Genomic DNA, 20,428 nt, shown 5'->3' with positions numbered 1-20,428 from the left:
GAATGCTGATGAGGTACGTACCTTCCCTTGCATCTCGGCGCAGACCCTTAAATTGTGGGGCCTGACAAGGTGAGCAAGGTGTGCTAGGTCAGAGAATCCAGCGTCGCCGATTGGCCAGTAATCCCTGTCTTGGAGGAGACGGAACTTCAGCTAACGCGCCCCTCTTCTGCGCCCATCACGACGCCTATCAGAGTGGTGACGGCTTTCGATTTTTCGACGTCGCCCCTGCTGCCATCGTCATCGGCCAACGTCTTTTGTTTGCGCAACATCCGCAACGCAGTCCAAGGCCATGCGTCTTGCCCGCGCGACCACAAACATTATCGAATCTGCCGTGTAATGTAACTCCATCGGTCGAGACGATGGTTCAACTTGGAACCCATTTGATGAGGGGTTCGACTGCGAGCTTTGTCCGCATTGCCAGGCATCACGCTTTTCGTCGCCTGGTATGGCGCTCCCAAGCTCGGTGGCAGTCTGCCGTCGCCGCAGGCAACCCGGCACCTAAGGTTACGGAGGAAGAGGAACGGAGTCTGGCGAGTACGCGCATCTGCCTGCCTCATTGCTCTCCACATATTGACCACCGCAGTCTCGTCTCAATCACGTTTCAACGATATCGGCGTCCAGCACCTCAGCGAGCACGTATTTAAGCAGATTTTTCCCGATGGAAATGCGCCGCCACCGAAAGAACTAGTGGATCTATCCAAAGACCATTTGCGACGACACGATCTTCTTGGTAAAAACACCGATAATAGCGAGCCCATTGCCTTCGATATCCCTGAACTACAAGGCCGAACGTTGGATGAGCACTTCCACAAGCTTGCTGTTGACTGTGCCGAACCTTACCTTTCCTACGCCAAACAGTTTGCGCGGTCGGCTCCGCCACCAAAACCGAGAAAATGGGTTCGCAGAAGCGGATGGACAAAATACTATTCCGACGGCAAAACGGAAGCTGTGGAAGCCCCGGAGGAGTCGATGCTTTGTTTTGACACGGAGGTCATGTGGAAGGAGAGCTCATTTGCAGTCATGGCTTGTGCATCAAGTCCGACAGCATGGTATGCGTGGCTATCGCCCTGGCTGCTGGGCGAATCCGAGTCCGATCGGCATCTGATTCCGCTCGGCGACCCGACGAAAGAGCGCGTGATTGTAGGACACAATATTGGATACGATCGAGCAAGGATACTGGAAGAATATGACATCAGGCAGACGCGAAACCAGTTCTTGGATACGATGTCGCTTCACGTTGCCGTCAACGGCATGTGTTCGCAGCAGAGGCCGACATGGATGAAGCACAAGAAGAACCGGGAAATGCGGGAGAAACTTACCAGCCAAACCGATGACGTACAGTTAGCGGAGCTGCTGAGCCACAGTGCCCGGCAGGAGGAGGCGGAACTATGGGTTGAGCGGAGTTCAGTGAACTCGTTGAGGGATGTTGCCAAGTTCCATCTCGACGTCACCATCGACAAGGCGATTCGAGATGATCTGGGCACCCATGATCGCGAGGAGATTTTGCAAAAGCTGGACAACCTGCTGGACTACTGCGCTGCCGATGTTGCCATCACTCACAGGGTTTATCAGATTGTATTTCCCAACTTTCTGGATACTTGCCCTCATCCCGTCAGTTTTGCGGCTTTACGGCATCTGGCATCCGTCATTCTGCCCGTCAACAAATCCTGGGATGCGTACATCGCCAATGCCGAAGCGACATATCGTGAACTCTCCGACGCAGTTCAGGAGCGTCTGATTGGGCTTACCGAAAAGGCTCTTGAAATCAAAGATGACCAGGAGAAATGGAGCAATGATCCATGGCTGAAGCAGCTGGACTGGTCTGGTCAGGAGATCAAAATGGTCAAAGGAAAGAAGAAAAACGATCCTCCCAGGCCTGCTGCGAGGCAAAAAAAGCCCGGGATGCCTCAGTGGTACAAAGACTTATTTTCGAAAAACGATGCTCCAATCAACCTGACGGTGCGAACCCGTATCGCGCCTCTGCTACTGAAGATGTCATGGGACAACCACCCATTAGTTTGGTCGGAAAAGTACGGCTGGACTTTCAGGGTGACGAGAAACGGAGCACTCAATTATGAGAAGAAGCAAATGGTAAAGTGCGACTTTTCCGACTCAGAAAAAGACGCGGATTTGCGAAGAGACGGGGGAGTGTTCTTCAAGTTACCTCACAAAGACGGTCCCCTGGCCAGATGCACCAACCCCATGGCCAAGGGATACCTAGCGTACTTTGAGAGCGGTACTTTATCATCTCAATACCCGTACGCAAAGCAAGCTTTGGAGATGAATGCATCGTGCTCGTACTGGATCAGCGCTCGCGATCGTATTACGTCGCAAATGGTTGTTTACGAAGACGATGTTCCTGAGGTTTCCTCCAACGGAGTGAAGTCTAAAGGGCCTGTCAGCAGGTCTCCCGAGGACGTTCAGGGCTTCATCCTACCTCAAGTAATTCCGATGGGAACCATTACGCGAAGAGCTGTGGAGAACACATGGCTCACAGCGAGCAACGCAAAGAAGAACAGAGTGGGTTCGGAGCTAAAGGCAATGGTCAAGGCACCACCGGGATACAGCTTCGTTGGCGCTGATGTTGATTCCGAGGAGCTGTGGATTGCCAGCCTGGTCGGAGACGCAACCTTTAAGCTCCACGGCGGCAATGCCATCGGATTCATGACCCTTGAGGGCACCAAAGCGGCCGGCACAGATCTCCATTCTCGGACGGCAAGCATTTTGGGCATCACGAGAAATGACGCAAAGGTTTTCAACTATGGCCGTATCTACGGCGCTGGGCTGAAGTTTGCCGGCCAGTTGCTCAGACAATTCAATCCCAATCTGACTGACAAGGAGACGAACGAGACTGCAGCCAAGTTGTACGTCAGGACGAAGGGAACGAAAACAACTAGATCAGTCCTGAGCAAGAGGCCATTCTGGCGTGGAGGAACGGAGTCCTTTGTGTTCAACAAGCTTGAAGAATTCGCCGCGCAGGAGCGGCCGCGGACGTTTGTCCTCGGTGCAGGGATTACAGAGGCCTTGATGCGTCGCTTCATCAACCAGAACGGCTACTTGACCTCACGTATCAACTGGGCCATTCAGTCTTCTGGTGTGGACTATCTCCACCTCCTCATCGTCAGCATGGACTACCTCACCCGCCGCTTCAACATCGAAGCCCGCCTAGCTATTACTGTCCATGACGAGATCAGATACCTCGTCAAGGACCATGATAAATACCGCGCCGCCATGGCTTTGCAGGTGGCAAACCTTTGGACGAGAGCCATGTTTGCCCAGCAGGTCGGCATCAACGACCTTCCGCAAGCATGTGCTTACTTTTCCGCCATCGACATTGACCACGTTCTCCGCAAGGAAGTGGACATGGACTGCGTAACGCCTTCCCACAAGGAGGCCATCCCACCTGGCGAAAGTCTCGATATCGCCGCCCTCCTCGCCAAGGGTGCCCAGGCCCGGCTGGACCCTGCGATCGTGCCCGACCCGTCCCATGCGCCGAAGCTCGAGGGCATCGCGTACACGCCCCGCACGCCCGTCATGGATACGCTTGAGGACTCGACATCCAGCGATCCATACTTCCTCAAGGCGCAGATTGTCAACACCGAGCAGGAGCTGAGCGAGGTGCTCAAGGAGAGGAAGTTGGCCGTCAAGGCACCCGTGGAGAAGAAGCCGCGCGTGACAAAGAAGAAGGAGCGCAGCGTCTTGCCGTATCAGTCGGATGCCCAGCTCATGCCCGTCGAGACGATGACGGTTTCGGACGCCCTTGGCAACAAGTTCACGAGGTTCGAGGGGAAGAACCGGTGGACCAACTGGCAGAAGGACAAGGGCCGCTGGTCCGGACCTAGCTCCAGGATCTAGTGTAAGATGTGGGGAGAGAAGACCTTTTGTATTATTTATCTTGCCTCAACGGCACCCCTTTTCTCTATGTATCATCCGCTCTGGTGGCTTCAAAGGATTGGAATGAAAAGTTGGCATGGCGGGAGGTGCTTGGTTTGTGGGGTCAGGCGTACCTCTTGGGCCGGCGTTGATCGTGTTTTGATGATCGCAAGGCCTATGACAGTATGTGTATTCATGTACAGACGTGTAATATCAATGTATCGGGCGGGCTCAACTCGCGATGTCTTTATCGAAGCATCTTCTTCAGCTTTGTTGACTGGCTTCATGGTGGCAGTCGGCTTCATCTCGTGACCTTGACAACCTTGAGTCTTAGGGACAACTATCCACGTCCAGTGTGTGAGAACTACTAATCGGCGGCGTAGTAATGGCGGCGGACAAGTAAGGGGTTGACAGTAGAGAGATCGAGCAAAAAAGAGGTACCATGGGGTCTGTCTCTTGACTCTGACACATTACGGCATTCAGGCATTTGGATGCCAGTCCACCAACCCCTAGGTCAAGCTCACTTTAAGTCTTAATTATGATCTCTGATCGAGGACCATCAAACTCCGATCACGAATAGGACCGGCTCGGTGTGTCAGTCTACAGCAAGAAACTCACGTCTTCACGTTTCCGCAAGATTTTTTTATTTTAATTTTTCTTTCGGGAAGTAAATACACACTATGGATATTACAATTTACAGCAAAAAGCTTAACCAAACGCCCACTTTGTTTTGCAACCAACCGTTTACCAACAGGTCTGGTTCCGTTAGACCCCCGGATAGCCAGTCTTTAACAACACCAACCAAAAATGATCCCCAACAAGAAAGAAGAGCAGCGGCAGCAGTACCAAGACACCTATATGTATGTAATCCGACCAGCGGGTCCAACCCCCTTTCAGTTTTTCTTAATCTTCAACACAATCCACGCGGCGATCCTGTACCCGGCAATGATGCCGATCATGATGCCGATGTTGCGCCCAAAGTGCTCCTCGGTGTATCCGTACGTGTCGAGGACGCCCTGCCCGGCAATCTTGCACTGGGCCTCGAGCGCGGTGCGGTACATGCACTGACACCCCTTGCCGCAGTCGTAGACGCGCTTGGCGAACTCGTTGTGCATCATGCCCTCGAAGACGTACTTCTGGTAGTCCCAGTAGTGGAAGACGTACTTGTAGAAGGAGTTGAGGATGGTGGGGCTGACCATGAAGCCGTTGACGGACATCCAGAGGCCGTTGGCGAAGGCGACGAGGGCGAGGCTGATGACGAAGGAGGGGAAGAGAGACGTGAAGAAGACGACGAGCGACTCGGCGGCGAGGAGGTCGAGGAAGAGCCACATTGTCCAGACGAAGAAGGCGTCGGCGGCGGGACGGAAGTTGGAGAGCCAGTAGGAGATGACGGAGAAGATGAGGGCGATGAGGAAGAGGTAGGGCAGGCCGATGAGGAAGTTGGAGATGAGGAGGGCGGTGGCGCCGTAGAGGCCGTTGTGGTGCTCCTTGACGTACTGAGAGCGGTCTTCGAGGAAGGCGGGGACGTAGGCGACGGCCATGAAGGACATGAAGGCGCCGCCGAAGAACTAAGCATTGTTAGTTGAAACAGGACCTAGAGAAAATGGTCGTCGGAAGGAGCTTACGATTGCGTTGGTTAGGGGAATGATGGATTCCTGGCTGGTAGAGAGGCGGACCCAGACCGTGCCCATCATGATTGCAAGACCTGCACCTGTCAGCGAAAGATCTTAGTGGGGGAGAAGGGAAGCATACCCGTGTACATGGCAAACCGGATCCCGTACGCCACGACGTCGCGGTAGCTCTTGATGAAGCTCCGGTGGAGCAGCGTGAGCACCAGGCTGGGCAGCCCGGGCTTCTTCTCCTCGTCGCTGAGCACGACGGGGTTACTCTTCTGCTGCGCGTCGGCGATGGCCGTCTTCAGGTCCCGCGCGGAGCCGGACTCGCTCCAGGCCTCGTGCATCGCCTGCAGCCGCGCCGCGGCCTGGCGCTTGTCCTTGACGAAGTCGACGTTGACGAGCTCGAGGAGGTGCTCGGCCGGGTTGACCTGGACGGGCATGGGCATGCCCATGGACTCGTAGTACGGCACGACGCGGTCGACGCCGCCAAAGTAGTGCGTCTTGCCGCCCGAGAGGAGCATGAGCTTGTCGAAGAGGTTGAAGGTTGAGGTTGAGGGTTGGTGGATCGATGCGATGACGATGAGCTGGATGGTTCACACACATCAGTGAGTTGCGATGGGAAGGGGCCAGGTTGCAAAAATGAAAGTGGTACATACGTTGCTTCGTCGGGCGACCTTCTTGAGGTAGCTGATCACCTCATAGCTGGCCGCAGAATCCAGCCCGCTGGTGGGCTCGTCCAAGAACATAATTTTGGGGCTGGTGATGAGCTGGCTGGCGACACCCACGCGCCTCTTCTGGCCTCCGGAGATACCCTTACGAATGGGCGTGCCGATGATGGTGTTGGCCTGGTCGTTGAGACCGAACGAGGCCAGCAGGCCGTCGATCCGGGCGAGACGCTCCCTGCGGGGGAGGGAGCTGGTGCTCGAGAGGCGCGAGGTGAAGAGCAGGGTCTCGCGGACGGTCAGGGATCCGATGAGGGCGTCTTCCTGCTCGACGAAGCAGGATATCTGGCGGAACTCGGAGCGGGACGGCTTGACGCCGTTGACCAGCACGGAGCCCTCGACACCGGAAGCATTGGTGGGACGTCCGGCGAGGACGTTGAGGAGGGTCGTCTTGCCGCAGCCCGAGGGTCCCATCAGGGCGCAGATTTCCCCTGGTGGTGTGGTGTTAGTGATTCAACCGCCGCAAGACGAAAAATTGGTGATAAGCCCGTACCAGCCTCGACGAGCCCGTCGACACGATGGACGATGCTCTTGGGTTGCTTGGTCTCCCTGTCCTTGACGGTGACCTCGATGCCCTCCCACGAGATGTTCTGGACGGAGGTGTTTAGTAGATGGGCGTCCACGGCACCCATCATCTCCGCGTCATGGTGGTAGACACCCTCGGCGTCGCTGCGCGTCATCTTGTTCCGTTCCTTCCTGGGCTCGTAGTAATCGCTGCTGTTACCGTCCATATCTTCCAGAGCTGTCCTGGTAGGTTTGATTAAGAGATGCTGTGATATAAATAAGTACTCGAGAACAGAGAAACAGTCTTTCTTCTCCCGACGTCATACAAAAGATTAAAAGATAACAAAAGAGACTCGAGGGAATAGTACATCGATTATAACCAACCAACTGGGAAAGGGGATAATGTTAATTATACATGTCTCCCAGGAACCGAGCCGACTTCCGCCAAGCCAGAGATTACATGGCAGCCCGCGGCCCGGCAGCCTGCATGGCCACGTTCTGAGGCCGTTGTAATAGGCTTCAACGCTGGCACGCACTAGGCGACGTGGTAATCGGCGACCTACTGTGTTACCTTTTTACCTCTCAACAGAGCCGCCGAAACACAAAATACATGGTGCAGGAGCAGAATCAGGCAGACAGATAAGGTAGGGCAAAGGTAAGGTAGGTAGACAAAGTAGGCTAGCTACTGCTGTGGTGTCTCATCCCAAGCCCACTCTCTCCATCTCCCTACCCTCTCGTACCGCCAAATCCGGCAAGAGGAGCATCGAATCCCTCGTCCGGGATGCTGTGCATCCACAACCTGCAACGAATCCCTGGCCTCTCAACAGATGAAGGGGTACAAGAAAAAATCCCCGAATGATGTCCTACAGGCTGAGCCAGGGGAGGGAGGCGAGGTCGTCCTCCTTGGCGGCATGTCCGGACCACACCTCACACTCTTGGTGAATGGTGTTGGTGGATGTCGAGGATTTGGGGGCGGCTCCCGATGGCCCGCACCGTCAGCAGCGATGTCACCCATTGTTTCCTCTGCATCTGTGATTGGCACTGCCGAGATCCGGCAGGGGGAGTGTTATTGATAGCCTGCCATTGCGTCGGTTGGAGTGGGCTACGGTACCCAATACCCAAGACCGTGTGTGTTGTGTGGGCGGGAATGCGCGTGGGGTGAGGTTCTTTTTGATCCCCGAGGTGAGCGGGCAAGTTCAGACGACATCGTGGCGATGGACGCCGAGAGGGTCGCCGCACCTCCCCACGGGCCACCAGCCCCAGCAGCCCCAGCCCCCGTGTCCGCTTACCCACATACAAAACCCCTGGTTCCCGGCCAGGCGGCGTCCCGCTGTTGCTGCGGCACATGTAACGGTAAGATAGAAGATTGGATCATCGGCCGGGGACGTCTTCAATCAGCTCGTGATTGTATTTTTTCTCTTCCCGAATTTCGCGAAGCTTGACCGAAGTTCCTCACAAGAGAGAATCGCGGCTAGCTTTGTTGGCGGATATTAAGGGACCCCGGGGATCGCCAAGATGCGCTGCCGTTGTACAACGCCGGCACTGGACTGCAGTGCCAGTGCCAAAGTAGCCTATTCGGGACGTCCGAATGATCACCACCGCTCACATCTCGAACGCTTGACAAACAATCGTCTTCGGAGATGGGACTGCGGCTGAAATTCAGAAAATGCGGCTAATGCAACGAAGGGGTTCACTGCGGCATGTCACCTACATTATCTTCTTGACGGGATCGTGACCCGCCTTTGGAAGGGTAGGTTGCATTGCTGTAGGGCTGCAAGGTAGTACGTAGCAATCCCCCGGATTGTGGCCCACGGGAACATCTTTAGATCACCACGTGGGGGACGAGATGCGCTCGCACGAGCTTCATCAATCTGGCCGGGCATCTGCTTGGCAAAAACCGGGCCATCAAGGCCCCAGATTTAGTTTCGTTTCTCGCGAAGCTATCGAGCGCCGCCGCGGCGCCTCCACATCCGAGACTGCTCCCCGACAGCTAGTTCCCGTCGGCGTCCACCCGTCTCGACGGCCGGGAAGTTAATCAGATCATTGAAAAACACAGCGATAGTCTGAAACAAGGTTGTCCAAATCAAAAACAGACTGACAAATGGAGCCTGTGGCCACCCGTCAGGGGGGCACTTTTGTCATATTAAGCAAAGATGAAGTATCTGAGCAGAGTTGTTACCGCCGTGTCTGAGTTGTCCCAAGAATGGAGATTCGCCTCACAAGCCACGTCCCAGGCGCCCGCTTCAAGCCCGCTTCCGTGTGGGCTGGTATATCCATAAAGAAATGACAAGTAGAAGAAAATGACAGAAATTGTGCCTCCCCTCCTTTTCGCGTCTATTGCGCCACCGTAATTCGTCCTGATCGCTGCTGTTGAAAGAGATCGTTTGTACTGTCTCGGTGAACCGGCCGAGAATTGAATGTGCTGCCGAAGCCCCCCTTTCGCCACAATCAAGGCTCAAGGCTGTCGAGGTTAGGCATCGGGATGGACCCAAGCCCGGTCTCAATGTCGTGCATGATGGTCTCATCCGCAGCGATGCTGTTCATCACCTCCTCCTGCGTGAAGCCCTGCCAGTAAGATGGGTTGATCTGCGACGCCTTCTTTGTGCGATAGATCTCCTGCGCGACCCCCTTGACCTGCCCCGAGGCGTTTCCTGCCGCCTTCCAGACCGCCGAGAGCTTGTTCAGAGCCCCAATGTTTAAGCGGATCTGTTGTCGCAATTCGTCATCGTCGTGTGGAATGAAGAACAATGCCCACTTGCTCAGGTGCACGATGGATGAAAGCGTGACGACGCAGGTGAAGAAGTGAGTGTGTGAAAGCAGAGGCACCCGGTGCGTGATCATTTTGCTGATTTCGCCAGCCGAGGTGATGGTGTGGTTGGTGTGGGAGTTGAACAAGTCCCCGGATGGCACCGGCCTATGCGGGGCACAGGACGTGACAGATCGCGCAGGCGACGAATCGAGCTGTGAGTGCGGTTGATGCAGCATGATGGATGTCCTGAGGGTAGGTTAGTCTCTGGAGTCTCTTGCTGGTGGTCTTGGTATGCTTACGCATGGGTCATCATGTTTGCCTGGAAAATCATCTCGTCAGACTGAAGCTTCTGGTTCAACGCGTCCTTTTTAGACGAAGGCAGATGGAGTCGCCAGTTTGTGAGGAGTGCCTCGATACGCGCCAAATTCTCGTCCTCTGGGCCGAAGATGGGCGGAACCCGCATGAACTTGCCCAAGTTTCGCCCAGCGAGAACGCGGTAGGAGAAGGAAGAAAATTCTCGCTCCTCTCCTGAGAAGTCCTGGTCCTCCAGTTCCGCAAGAGTCATTGAAGGGGGGATGTTCTGTAACATGTCTTGTCAGCCTTTTTCTCGTGAATATTTGCAGAAAACATCACATACCCCTGACATGAATTGGTGCTCTTCGCACGGCAAAGCAGCATCAGCTGGGACGTCAAAGAGGAGGAAGTTCGTTTGGCGATGGACTCCAGCTACCATGCCATCCACCACAAACAAATCCCACCATGTCCTCCGCCAGCTCTCCTCCAGAATCGGGATGCCTCGGCCATATTGTGTGGCATATTCTCTGGTGTTCATTCCCTGCTCAATGGCAATACGCTCAGCTTCCCCCAGCAGAGTCCGGGCTTTTTCTTGTTGGCAACTTCCATCCAGTGCGACAATCAAGAGAATCAGAGCCTGCACGAAGAAACCGTCCCTGGTCGTTGTGGGATCCTGCACAAGCCGGAGTGCTTCATCCAAAAAGCCGGCGCGGGCGGGCCCGATTTCAAGAAAGAGTGAGCCAACCCACCGAATGGCGGCCAAAAGAGGCTCCACGTTTGTATCGCGCATTATACGAAGAAGCCATTCTTTAGGGAGGGCGAATGGGTGGGAGGCATGGAAATGGTGGTAGAACGAGTCTAGACACCGTTCTGCGAGGGTCGGCACGGGCACTTGAGCAGGGACTCCATTTTGCTGCTGATTCAGTGCTAACTGGTTCGAATTGAAGCCAATCGCGGCACCGAAGGATCGGTATAGTTGCAGATTCGTCAGGTTCGGCGTTGCGCCAAAGGCCGTGCTCGGGGTGTCCGGGAGGACGACGCCGGGGTTGAACGGAGCCATTGTGTTCTGCATCGCGGCCGAGGTGCCATTGGCGCCAAGAAGCATCGGGCAGCTGTCGCCGACAGCACCAGCGACGGTAGATGTGGGGGACGAAGATCGCGCCCTCTTATTGGGATTGGCGGCAGTGTTCCTCCTCGGGCCCTTGTAGCCTCGACGGGAGGCGACATAGACGCATTCCGACTGCGAGCTCTGGCATCGCGAGCAAGGGTTCTGGCCATCACACTTGAGGTGCTTGCCTCTCTGTTGCAGAAGGCAGATTGGGGGTCAGCGAGGGTTGGTTCGAAGGAGTACAGACTCTTCCGCCAATCGCAATGGACGATATGCGAATGGATGACTCGGCCAGCGGGGGACTGGGACTTACACATGCGAGACATGCAGCAGGAACAGCAACGACGGGTGCTTGGCCCTGGGTACTGGTCGCCGAGGAGGGTGCGTTGGGGGAGTCGCGGTCGCTGGGAGAGTTGGAGTCGGCGACCATGCTCATGTTGTTCGGCGACCCATTGCTGTGGACGCTGCCCGGAGGCGGTGGGACTTCGGGGGACAAGGAACTCTGCATTGAAATTGGGGATCGAACGGCCGATTGCCGCAGACCAGACCTTCAGGGTCGGAACCGACGACTGGGAATGTTCAGACTCGATTCGGAATCGGGCTCGCCCGTGATTGAAGTCGGGGTTGTTGCGACTTTTGCTTTGGAGCGGAGCTGAGCTGAACTGGCGATGGGTGGTTGCAGGAGGAAAAGTTGCTCGAGCTGGGGTGTATCCAGGCCAGGCAGACAGTATTTAACAGCACCTCATACGTGCCCCCTCAATTTTGCAGAAGAGGTAGGTAAGGTACCAAACATCCAACCTAAGCAAACAGCTTGAGTTGCTGTGCACGGTTATGATGGGTTGAACCCGTCCAAATACCCCCTCCACCCTGGACCGCTGGACAGGGGCCGACCAATGGTGTCAAGATGAGCCGAGTGGCTGAGGTTTGGCCGTGCGCCGCAAGCTATACCGCGACCTTCTTTGTCAAGATTGCCGCGGGACGGATCCGGGTATTACCAACGTGGCTTGCGCCCGATGGTGTCGTCGTTGTTGTTGGTGTGTTGGTGATGCGAGCTTTGTGAGCAAGGGTCCGAGACTCTCGGCGACGAGGAGCTGCCGTGGCTTGTGGGAGAAGTGGCAAACGATCTCGAGGACAGCGGCGTCTAAGCTGGTGAAAGAAGAGCCTAAGCGAGCAAACGGGCAAAGATGACGATGGCGTAACGTTGACAGGATGACTCGAGAGACCTCCATCATGGTCTCGCATGAGACGCGGCCGATGCTTTTAATACAATGATGGATCTATAAAGAAAGACGACGTCGTTATCAGCCACCTGCCAAGACTGAGCCCGAGAATGACTCTTAATCGACAATAGCATAGCAACGGCAGACCAGACGACGGTTCTCGGCCGGTGTAGTCGAAGGCGCGTCCATGTGCTCGATGCCAGGATGAAGCCACGGATATCGGAGCGTCCTAAACAAGCGTTGCCGAAGGGTATGGCCTGGCATGGCATGGCAAGCGGTCGATTCCCCCCTCCCTCAGCCCTATACATAACGTACAACGGGCCAAAGCGCAAGGTAGGGAGGGAATCAGCCGGGGCGTTTCTTCCCGCTCAATTGTGAGCAGCTTTAGAGTTCCTTGGTGCCACGCGGCAAGTCGGACGCTACATGAACAGAGATGTACAAGAGACGAATTCAATACCGTCTTGTGCGGAACCTTGTTGCGTACGGCTTTGCGTGATTGGTCGGTACGAGTATCACCAGCGTCAACCTGAATGCAGAGGTCGTTTCGACATCTGTGAGTTGATGGTGTAGGGCATTGAGCATCAGCGGACAATCAGACCGCCGAGCGATCTTTCCAAAGCGACATACCGGGCCAAGCATGACAATGGAAGCTTGACGGTGTCGGGATGCCCCGGGCCCAAGTCATGGAAGAAGACGAAACTCAGAGAACGAATGGGCGAATCGGTTGGCAACTTCAACCACCTCAAATTAATTTGCTCAAGTAAGCAGGGGCAGCCCAAAGCACGGTCCATGGGAGCTACCGCACCTTCCTATCCGCAGCGTATCTCGCTTGAAAGAAACGGCTGTCACGGCTGTCGGTCATCACCGCCCAGACCTGTCAAGTCTCTGCACACACACAGCGCGACATTGGCATCGCACCTGTCAGGTACAAATAGCTATCGCCGATTGAGCTTGGTAGGATGCGCTTTGCCATGAAGCCATTCCCACCACCCGGCCATCGGTCCATGGCCGCACACAATCCGGACTCGGCCGGGAGAAACACGGCAGCAGCCGGACGGGGCACAGACCAAACCCATCGGCCATTCATGCACATTTGGGGCCCATCACCCCACGCCCCTTCTACACCTTTCACGTGTCACGCCCATTGTTGGTTGATTCAACCTCACTTCTTGTAACACGTACCTTTCGTGTCCCCCGGATCCGTCATCAAGCTGATGATGATGATGCAGCAGGGAAGCCCGATCGACTTAGCGCGTTCGTGCAGAGCAGAGGACGAAATTGGCCAGACATGCCGCGGCAGACATGCTCCATCGCAGGGCGATCTGACTCCAGCTTTGGTCACCTGACTTGGCTACCATCCTGACGAGCGTTTTTGTTCACCCTCTTGTTGTCTCTTCGCTCAGTACCTAGCAAGCCAAGCCCGCGAATGCCGTCTAGCCCCAGCTGGCGCCAAGTGGCCATGTCTGGCTCTGGATCGCCGTGGGACGAGAAAGGGGCGGGGTATGTCACAATCGGTCGACTCTAGTGACCCTTCTAGGGCGTGATATCCAAGACATGAGTCTATTTCGAAGAAATCTCGGCGCCTCAGGGAGCTTCTCTCGTCTCGCCTTTCGTCTCATGTTCGACAGCAGCGCCTAGATCCGTATTGATTAGTGAGGAGAGGAGGATTGACTGATCTCATAGCAGGTCCCAGAAGTCATCATGGACCCTGTCTCCGCGGCGGGCTTGGCCATTGGCGTAGCATCCATTGGGCTTCAGGTCTACACCAGCTGCATACAAGGTGATACTCTCCCTTAGTATGGTCAAAAGAACGAGTTAGCTAACAAGACCCAGGCATACAATTGCTCATAACAGCAAGGAACTTCCCCGAAGACTGCAAGTTTCTCAACTTGAGGCTGCGCATGGAGCAACAAAGACTCTTTGCTTGGAGTGAGACGTCCGGACTTCTGGATCTTGACAACAACCAAAAAGACAAGATTCTCGAGTCCAACACCTTCATTTTGCATCGAACCACCGTTCTCGACCTTCTAGTGCAAGTCCAATACCTCTTCAAGGAGTTCGAGGAGCACCAACGGTCTAACAAAAGACTTAAGCCTGCCACCGACCAGGATTCTGTACTTGAAAACCCGGAGAAGGATGCCGCATCGGCCAACTTTCCCTTGCCGGAAAAGCGGCGTAATTTCATCAAGCGAGCCATGTCAAAGCTCAAAGAGCAGTCCAAAGAGGGCCTCCTCATCTGGAGCTGGGTCTCGTTCGATAAGGCCGCCTTTGAGCTGTTGCTATCACGATTTTCAGCTCTCAATGACAATATGACCGATATCCTTGATGCTCGGCTGCAGGTTGAAATCCATCATACAGTCCAGGACACGAACCGAGGGGTCTTGCAGCTACATCATCGCATAGCTGACCTTGGGCGGCTTGTCATGGCTTTAAACGTAAAGCTTGACGCCACCATCCCACCGAACCTCTCTACCATGTCCATGAACCAACGGGCGGCCAATTCCGACGATTTGAAGCTGATATCCAGATTGGCGAAGTTCAAGGCCTTCAACGAGTCGATGGAGTCGGAAAAGCAGCAACTTGATGATGCGATGGCCATGCAGTTGGAGCTGGGAAAGCCTGGTCAACAAGACCGGCTGGTCCTGGAGCGGGAGGCGATCGATCTGGACGAGGGCCATGAGGACTTGGATCAACCCAGGTGTGAAGCAACCTTTCGTGGTCCTGACGGCGTCAGCAAAAGAGTTTGGATTGAATGGAAAGAATACGAACGTCAGACCAACACCGACGATTCTCTCCCGAAGCAAGTCATTATTGACAGAGTGGGCAGACTCGCCGCTCTTCTGAACCACAGCCCCAAGCCCGAGGCGTTTCGCACACTTCACTGTCTAGGCTTCTTCGACATGTCAGGATCAGAGCCTGTCGCGCCCGATGATGACGACAGCTTGAACCGGAAGCTGGGCCTCGTTTTCGAAAGGCCCCTTGATGGCGATGTACACGCGTCGCTGGCCCCCTCGTCACTTCGTGACTTGTTCGAAAACGAGAGAAAGCCTCGCGTGACCGATCGGATCAGGCTAGCTCACGCCATCAGCAGTTGTCTGTTGTACTTGCATGCCGTGAACTGGCTTCACAAGGGGTTGCGAAGTCACAACATTGTCTTTTTCCGAACCAGAGCCGGTCTAGTGGACTATACAAAGCCTTACCTGACCGGCTTCGACTACTCGCGTCCAGCTCGCAGCGATGAAGCGACGGATATCCCCGGAGACGACGCCGAGTACAATCTGTATCGACATCCCCAGGTACAGTTGATGAACCCGGCCGAGAGGGAGCGCTTCCGCAAGACGTTTGACATCTACAGCCTCGGCGTTCTCTTCGTCGAGCTCGCGCACTGGAAGCCGGTGGACAAGGTTCTGAGGTTCGATATCTATCGCAAACCGAGTCTGGCGATGAGAGTAAGGGATGGCCTGCTCGTCGACGACGAGATGGCTGAGATCGGCGCGAGTCTGGGTGAGGTTTTCGAACAGGCGACAAAGAAATGCATCGCTGGCGGAGACCAGCTCGGACTGGGGGACGGTGAAATCGAGACTGATGACCCGGTCGCAGCGAAGCTTTCGATGAGGTTTTACGAGGACGTTGTGAAGAAGCTAGGCGGGGTACGCGTGTGAAGTTAGTCACGGCACGACGCACGAAGGACTCAAACGGCAGCACGATAACCCATCGAAGGGACACTTACTTACCATCAGTTGACTTACCGTGGAGGATACTGCACACGACACGGCGGTGGTTCGGTCGACCCTGTCGCCCAATCAGGGCGAGGAGAAAATTTTCAAAGGTGCAGATAACACCGGCCTCCGTACAATCAATACCAATCTAGTTTTCGAGACATTGTGACGCGAGCGGACGTCTCTGCCTGGGAAAGCCGTTCTTGCGGTGGGAAAAGGGGGGCGCAGCGGCCCCCAATAACTTCATTTCCCGGCGCGCGCAAAAGCGCAGCATTAGGCAACGAGGCAGCCGATTTTCCCTCCCACATCAAGACGCATCGCCAAAAATGCTTTGGCATCGTCAAAAAAAAGTTGCCAGAATCTTCTTGATGGCGAGGCAGACTCGGCGGTGACCGGTTTCCTAATTCGGACGGATGCTCCCACCTGTTGGTTTCATGATAGGAACCCCTGAGCCGTCTTCATTCGTTAACAGACCGGCCGCACAGGAAAGACCACCCCCATCAGAGCAAGAAAACGGGTTGCATTTTAGAATACCCTCGGTCTTGGAGTGCTGTGTATTTTTTTCATGAGTCGTTCGTCGGCGCTTAAGCTAGGCGCAGCACGCGGTGACCCGACCAGCTTGTTCTCTGCCACGGCTGGCCGAGAAGTGGAAGCCCACGAGTTTTTACACTTTGAAATCAGCAACCCCTATATGCTCAGATTATCTGTTCAGCAGCCAATTTGAAGATCCGGACCACCGGTGGCGACTGTACTCTCAGTATACCGTCGGTCTTTTTGGTAAAGGCCCGCGGCCCTACGTCCAGGGGCTGGATTATCTTTCACTTTGCAACGGTTGGCTCGAAGCATAGATGTATTCGCAGTACTCGAGTGCTTATTCTGGTCGCTCCGTGAAAGGAATTGTCGATCTCAGGTTCATGTGACAGCCGAACTCAGCCCAACGCTGCACGCCAGTACGCTCGACTGCTCTGGAGGCCTGGAAAACATGCGGCCGCTCAAGAAGAGCTTCTCCAGTGCGGCCATCTTCGCACCGGCCAAGCAAGATCAAAATAGAAAGAGCGGTCAATAAGGCTGACTAGCTTTCATGGGCTTTCCGGCCTCGACTACCTGCGGCGCAAGGTGTCTTGGACCTTGAGGGCTCGAGGTAGACCATCAAGAAAAGGCATCACGAGGGTCGACGTGCCATGAGCTAGGACGCTTGCCACTGCATAGAACCCGTCCTGGATGCTTTCTAATCTTGGGGGCGGGAGGTTTTGCAATTCCAGCCTTTTCTTCTTCCCCTCCTTGATCTTAGCTCTGCACCATCATCACAAATGATGGGCATCACGAGCGGCTTGGATCAGCGCAATCAGGGACCGGGACGCCTGCCCCGGAGCAAGTACTTGCTCTGATAGCTCACATCCATGGTCTGCCCGGCCATCCCACAACTGGCATCCTGGTGGTGGTCAAGATTTGGCCCGAGCAGCCTGCAAATGGGGTTCATCCTCCCCCTTTTCCAGGCGGTGGTTTTCGGTTGCTCCCAGGCGCTGTGGCTCGTAGCAGAGCTAGCGTAGACAGGCTGAGCTTTGCTCGGGGGCAACACTTTAGCAGCTGTCTCTGTGCTGGTTCGCCTGCGGCGCCTATTGTGCTGAGAAAAGTACGTGATCAGAATGCGAGGCGGGAGTTAATCTGCTGTGCCCCTTGCGTTTCTTCTTTCCCCTTGTTCATCTTGCCGCCTGCCTCTCACACGACCAGCCCTCACCATCACCACTTCTGCTCAAGTTTGCCTTTCCTTGAGGTTCCGTATGGTCGTCCATGACTTTACTACTCCTTCCCTCGAGGATTCCATTCTACACTGCCTTCACGTATACGCTCAGTGAGATCATGTCTCTGGAGGTCGTGGGAAGTCTGCTCATTACCCTCGGGTGCTCGACAATGATAAAAGCTATGGCGGGACGTTATGAATTGAAATCCTATCTATGTTTTTGCTTTACTGCTTTTCCGACTGAAAGAACGGACCATCAAAATATCAAGCGCTTCGCCCCTTTTCTCGTTGCTTCCTAGCTTACAATTTCCCCTTTCCTCCTCGCCCTTCAAAACACAGTACCAGTCTCACAATCAGTACCATGTACTTCCCGACCTATCCTTACTCTACATCACACATCTTCTCTCGCCACAAGACCTCTTGCGACGCAACGTCTCCGGGGATATTTTAAGCCGAAGCGCTCTTCCGGCGGTGAGCACCGCAGCATTCGATGGAGATTTTGATGTGGATCAACCCCTGAGGGCCGCCGTCGTCCACACTCCCAGCCTCACTGGAAGACTCGCTGCCATGGTGGTCTTCAGCCTCTGCCAGAGACGTAGCAGCGGTGCTTGGGCTGTTGGTGGCGGGCGCGGAGCTGCTAGCCTGCGACTGCTCTGCGTGGCCTGCTGAGGAGGCGCAGTCTTCTTCGTGGCGCCGAATATCGCCGTCGTTGTTCTTTCCCATAACTTTGCCGCAGCAAGGCAGGTTCATTGTTTCTCCGTGAGCTTCAGGGATGTGGGTGCGAAGATTGTGTTCGTCGGAGCCGAGCACCCAGGGGCAGCTCGGGTGGGAGCACATGTTGGACCGCCGCATTGTACTGGCCGGCTGAGACATTGAAGCAGGCTGGTATGCTTGGTTCAGACGGCGATGATGCTTGGGAAGGGGTTTTTGAGTGTGCACCGAAATACTTGACAGCTTTAGATCTCTGGTTTTATTCAGGAGGCATCGAGAGGGCGCGCCGTCTTATTTATAGTCGAAAAACAAGCACGCAATCTCTCCAGCTTCGCGATGAGATCTCACGGTAAAACACCCTGTCAGTTGATCTTGTCCGGTGTAATCTGTTTCTTGGTTGGATATGCGTGAAGAGCACATACATCCGGTTGCCTTGTAATTCACACCGTTGAACCTGCAAGGTCAAGACTCATTGGGCAAGAATACACCAAACGTTCGATACTGGTCCTCCTTTCTTTTTCCAACGCAACTTCAAAATACATCAAAGGTTACATTCTGGGGTCAGTCATTGCTGCATATAACCCACCTGATACTAGGAAGTAGTGGGTTGGCTATCCTGTTTCGAGTATCCGATTATCACTCTAGCTGGAAGAGAAGACGACATGAGAAGGTGTTTTCCGACTCAAACGCTGTCAAATGAAAGTTAATGTACCGAGACTGTGGTTTAGCTCCTTTCTTTTTAGCTGACCTAGCCTTCGCATGTTGTAACAAATCAATTTGCGCCTGCTCCTTGACCAACCACAAGGCACCGATCAAATTGATATCTTCCACTAATGCCGGGTGTGTCCTCCTGTGCACGCGGGCAAGAGTTCTATGTTGCATTCCGCCTGCTCCCGGGTTGTCAAACATGGGGTCTGAGAAGCAGTATATGAAAATCGAGGCGAGCATGGAAAAAGCATCCATGGTGTATCAGAAATTCTTTGACTTGGTCCTACCATTGGTCATGATGCGAGAGTGACATATGTACTTTCTCCTGCACCTCACACGATACCCAATGGCAGTGGCAGCCTTCCATGCCTGGATGCCTTGTGTTGGACCGGAGTGCATTTATGGCCGTAAACTCCAGGACCCGACCTTGACAGTTCTCTATATATATTCATCCATCCTCTCATCCATCCATCCATCCATTCATCCATTCATCCATCCATCCATCCATCCATCCTCCCATCTATCCATCACCCCACCTATTCTCCCACCCATTCTCCCACCCATTCTCTCACCATTCCCCCTTCCACTTCGTATCTTTCACACGCCCTTTCGAGGCATCTGAACTGTCTCGCCCCCGGGTTTCCACCTTTCTGGAGGTGGATTCTTTCGGCAATCAGCATCGATATATCCCTCGCGAATTCACGATGAACGGCCGTCAAAGCATCAGGAGAATCAATTCGCAGATTTTCCTGACCGAGCTTGGTAAATATTTCTCGATTTCATACCCAAGATGGTCAGATACCAACTGTCGCCTCGTGTTCTGGCAACTGACTCCGACGTGGCGTCGGGGCTGCAGCATCAGTCACCTTGGGCGGGCATGGCAGACGTGGAATCGTTCAATCTCGGATTTTGCCAACTAGAGAGACTGATTCGCACCGTTGCATGGCTAGCCGTTTCGAGATGAGACCTGGGGAAAGGATTGACAGGTTCTCGCACGCCTGTCTCGGAGAACACAACCTCACAAGGAGAAGTCTGGAGCTGGACAAGAACCGTGAACCAACCGGTTTTCTGTCAGGATTGACAGTGGTGACAGGTTTCAGCCATTTGGCATTCGCTTTTCGTGAATGCACCTTGATGTAGGAACCGATCCGTCATTCTTTCTTTCCTTTTCTCATTCCCCGTACCTCGTGTTATCTCAACGTAGCCCCATCCATACATCCGTCCTTAGTGAGGATGTGACACCCAAAGCAGGGGGGCATGAGCTGCGCGGCCGTTATTACCAACTGATGTCCACTTTTGCCTTGCCGCTCGCCTCATTCTGATAGACAGTTGGCAGTTATTCCGGTCTTAATCTGCTGTTCTAGTGGTATGCACCCAGTGGTATGCACGTATCTCACAAATCACCGACCGCCCTTTCGTACTTTGTGAATCTTCCAAGGTGGTCTCGTAGCACCATCAAGCGG

The 20,428-nt window shown here is 54.6% G+C and overlaps 5 protein-coding genes across 5 annotated transcripts; 2 read left to right on the top strand and 3 right to left on the bottom strand.

Moving 5' to 3' along the window:
- Positions 1 to 359: 359 nt before the first annotated feature.
- On the top strand, positions 360 to 3,855 carry CGCS363_v001437 (DNA polymerase gamma; the record flags this gene model as incomplete). Its single annotated transcript, XM_036633286.1, has 2 exons — positions 360 to 534; positions 584 to 3,855. The coding sequence occupies 2 exons, from the start codon at positions 360 to 362 to the stop codon at positions 3,853 to 3,855; spliced, it is 3,447 nt and encodes a 1,148-aa protein (XP_036501184.1).
- A 911-nt stretch (positions 3,856 to 4,766) lies between these two features.
- Positions 4,767 to 6,942, bottom strand: ABCG15 (ABC transporter G family member 15; the record flags this gene model as incomplete). Its single annotated transcript, XM_036633285.1, has 5 exons — positions 4,767 to 5,441; positions 5,499 to 5,578; positions 5,626 to 6,073; positions 6,146 to 6,642; positions 6,705 to 6,942. 5 exons carry the CDS (start codon positions 6,940 to 6,942, stop codon positions 4,767 to 4,769), a joined length of 1,938 nt encoding a protein of 645 aa, XP_036502625.1.
- Positions 6,943 to 9,163: 2,221 nt separating this feature from the next.
- Positions 9,164 to 11,302, bottom strand: fl (Conidial development protein fluffy; the record flags this gene model as incomplete). The annotated part of the gene is made up of 4 exons (XM_036633284.1): positions 9,164 to 9,710; positions 9,764 to 10,044; positions 10,102 to 11,058; positions 11,180 to 11,302. The coding sequence occupies 4 exons, from the start codon at positions 11,300 to 11,302 to the stop codon at positions 9,164 to 9,166; spliced, it is 1,908 nt and encodes a 635-aa protein (XP_036501183.1).
- A 2,485-nt stretch (positions 11,303 to 13,787) lies between these two features.
- On the top strand, positions 13,788 to 15,748 carry CGCS363_v001434 (uncharacterized protein; the record flags this gene model as incomplete). Its single annotated transcript, XM_036633283.1, has 2 exons — positions 13,788 to 13,866; positions 13,920 to 15,748. 2 exons carry the CDS (start codon positions 13,788 to 13,790, stop codon positions 15,746 to 15,748), a joined length of 1,908 nt encoding a protein of 635 aa, XP_036501182.1.
- Positions 15,749 to 17,993: 2,245 nt separating this feature from the next.
- Positions 17,994 to 18,383, bottom strand: CGCS363_v001433 (uncharacterized protein; the record flags this gene model as incomplete). Its single annotated transcript, XM_036633282.1, has 1 exon — positions 17,994 to 18,383. The coding sequence occupies one exon, from the start codon at positions 18,381 to 18,383 to the stop codon at positions 17,994 to 17,996; it is 390 nt and encodes a 129-aa protein (XP_036502624.1).
- Positions 18,384 to 20,428: the final 2,045 nt, after the last annotated feature.

The sequence above is a fragment of the Colletotrichum siamense genome, assembly GCF_013390195.1.
Source record: "Colletotrichum siamense strain Cg363 chromosome Unknown KSG_Cg363_contig01, whole genome shotgun sequence".
Classification (NCBI taxonomy): domain Eukaryota; kingdom Fungi; phylum Ascomycota; class Sordariomycetes; order Glomerellales; family Glomerellaceae; genus Colletotrichum; species Colletotrichum siamense.
The sequence above is the reverse complement of the archived record's forward strand: the minus strand, read 5'-3'. Positions and strand labels throughout refer to the sequence as shown.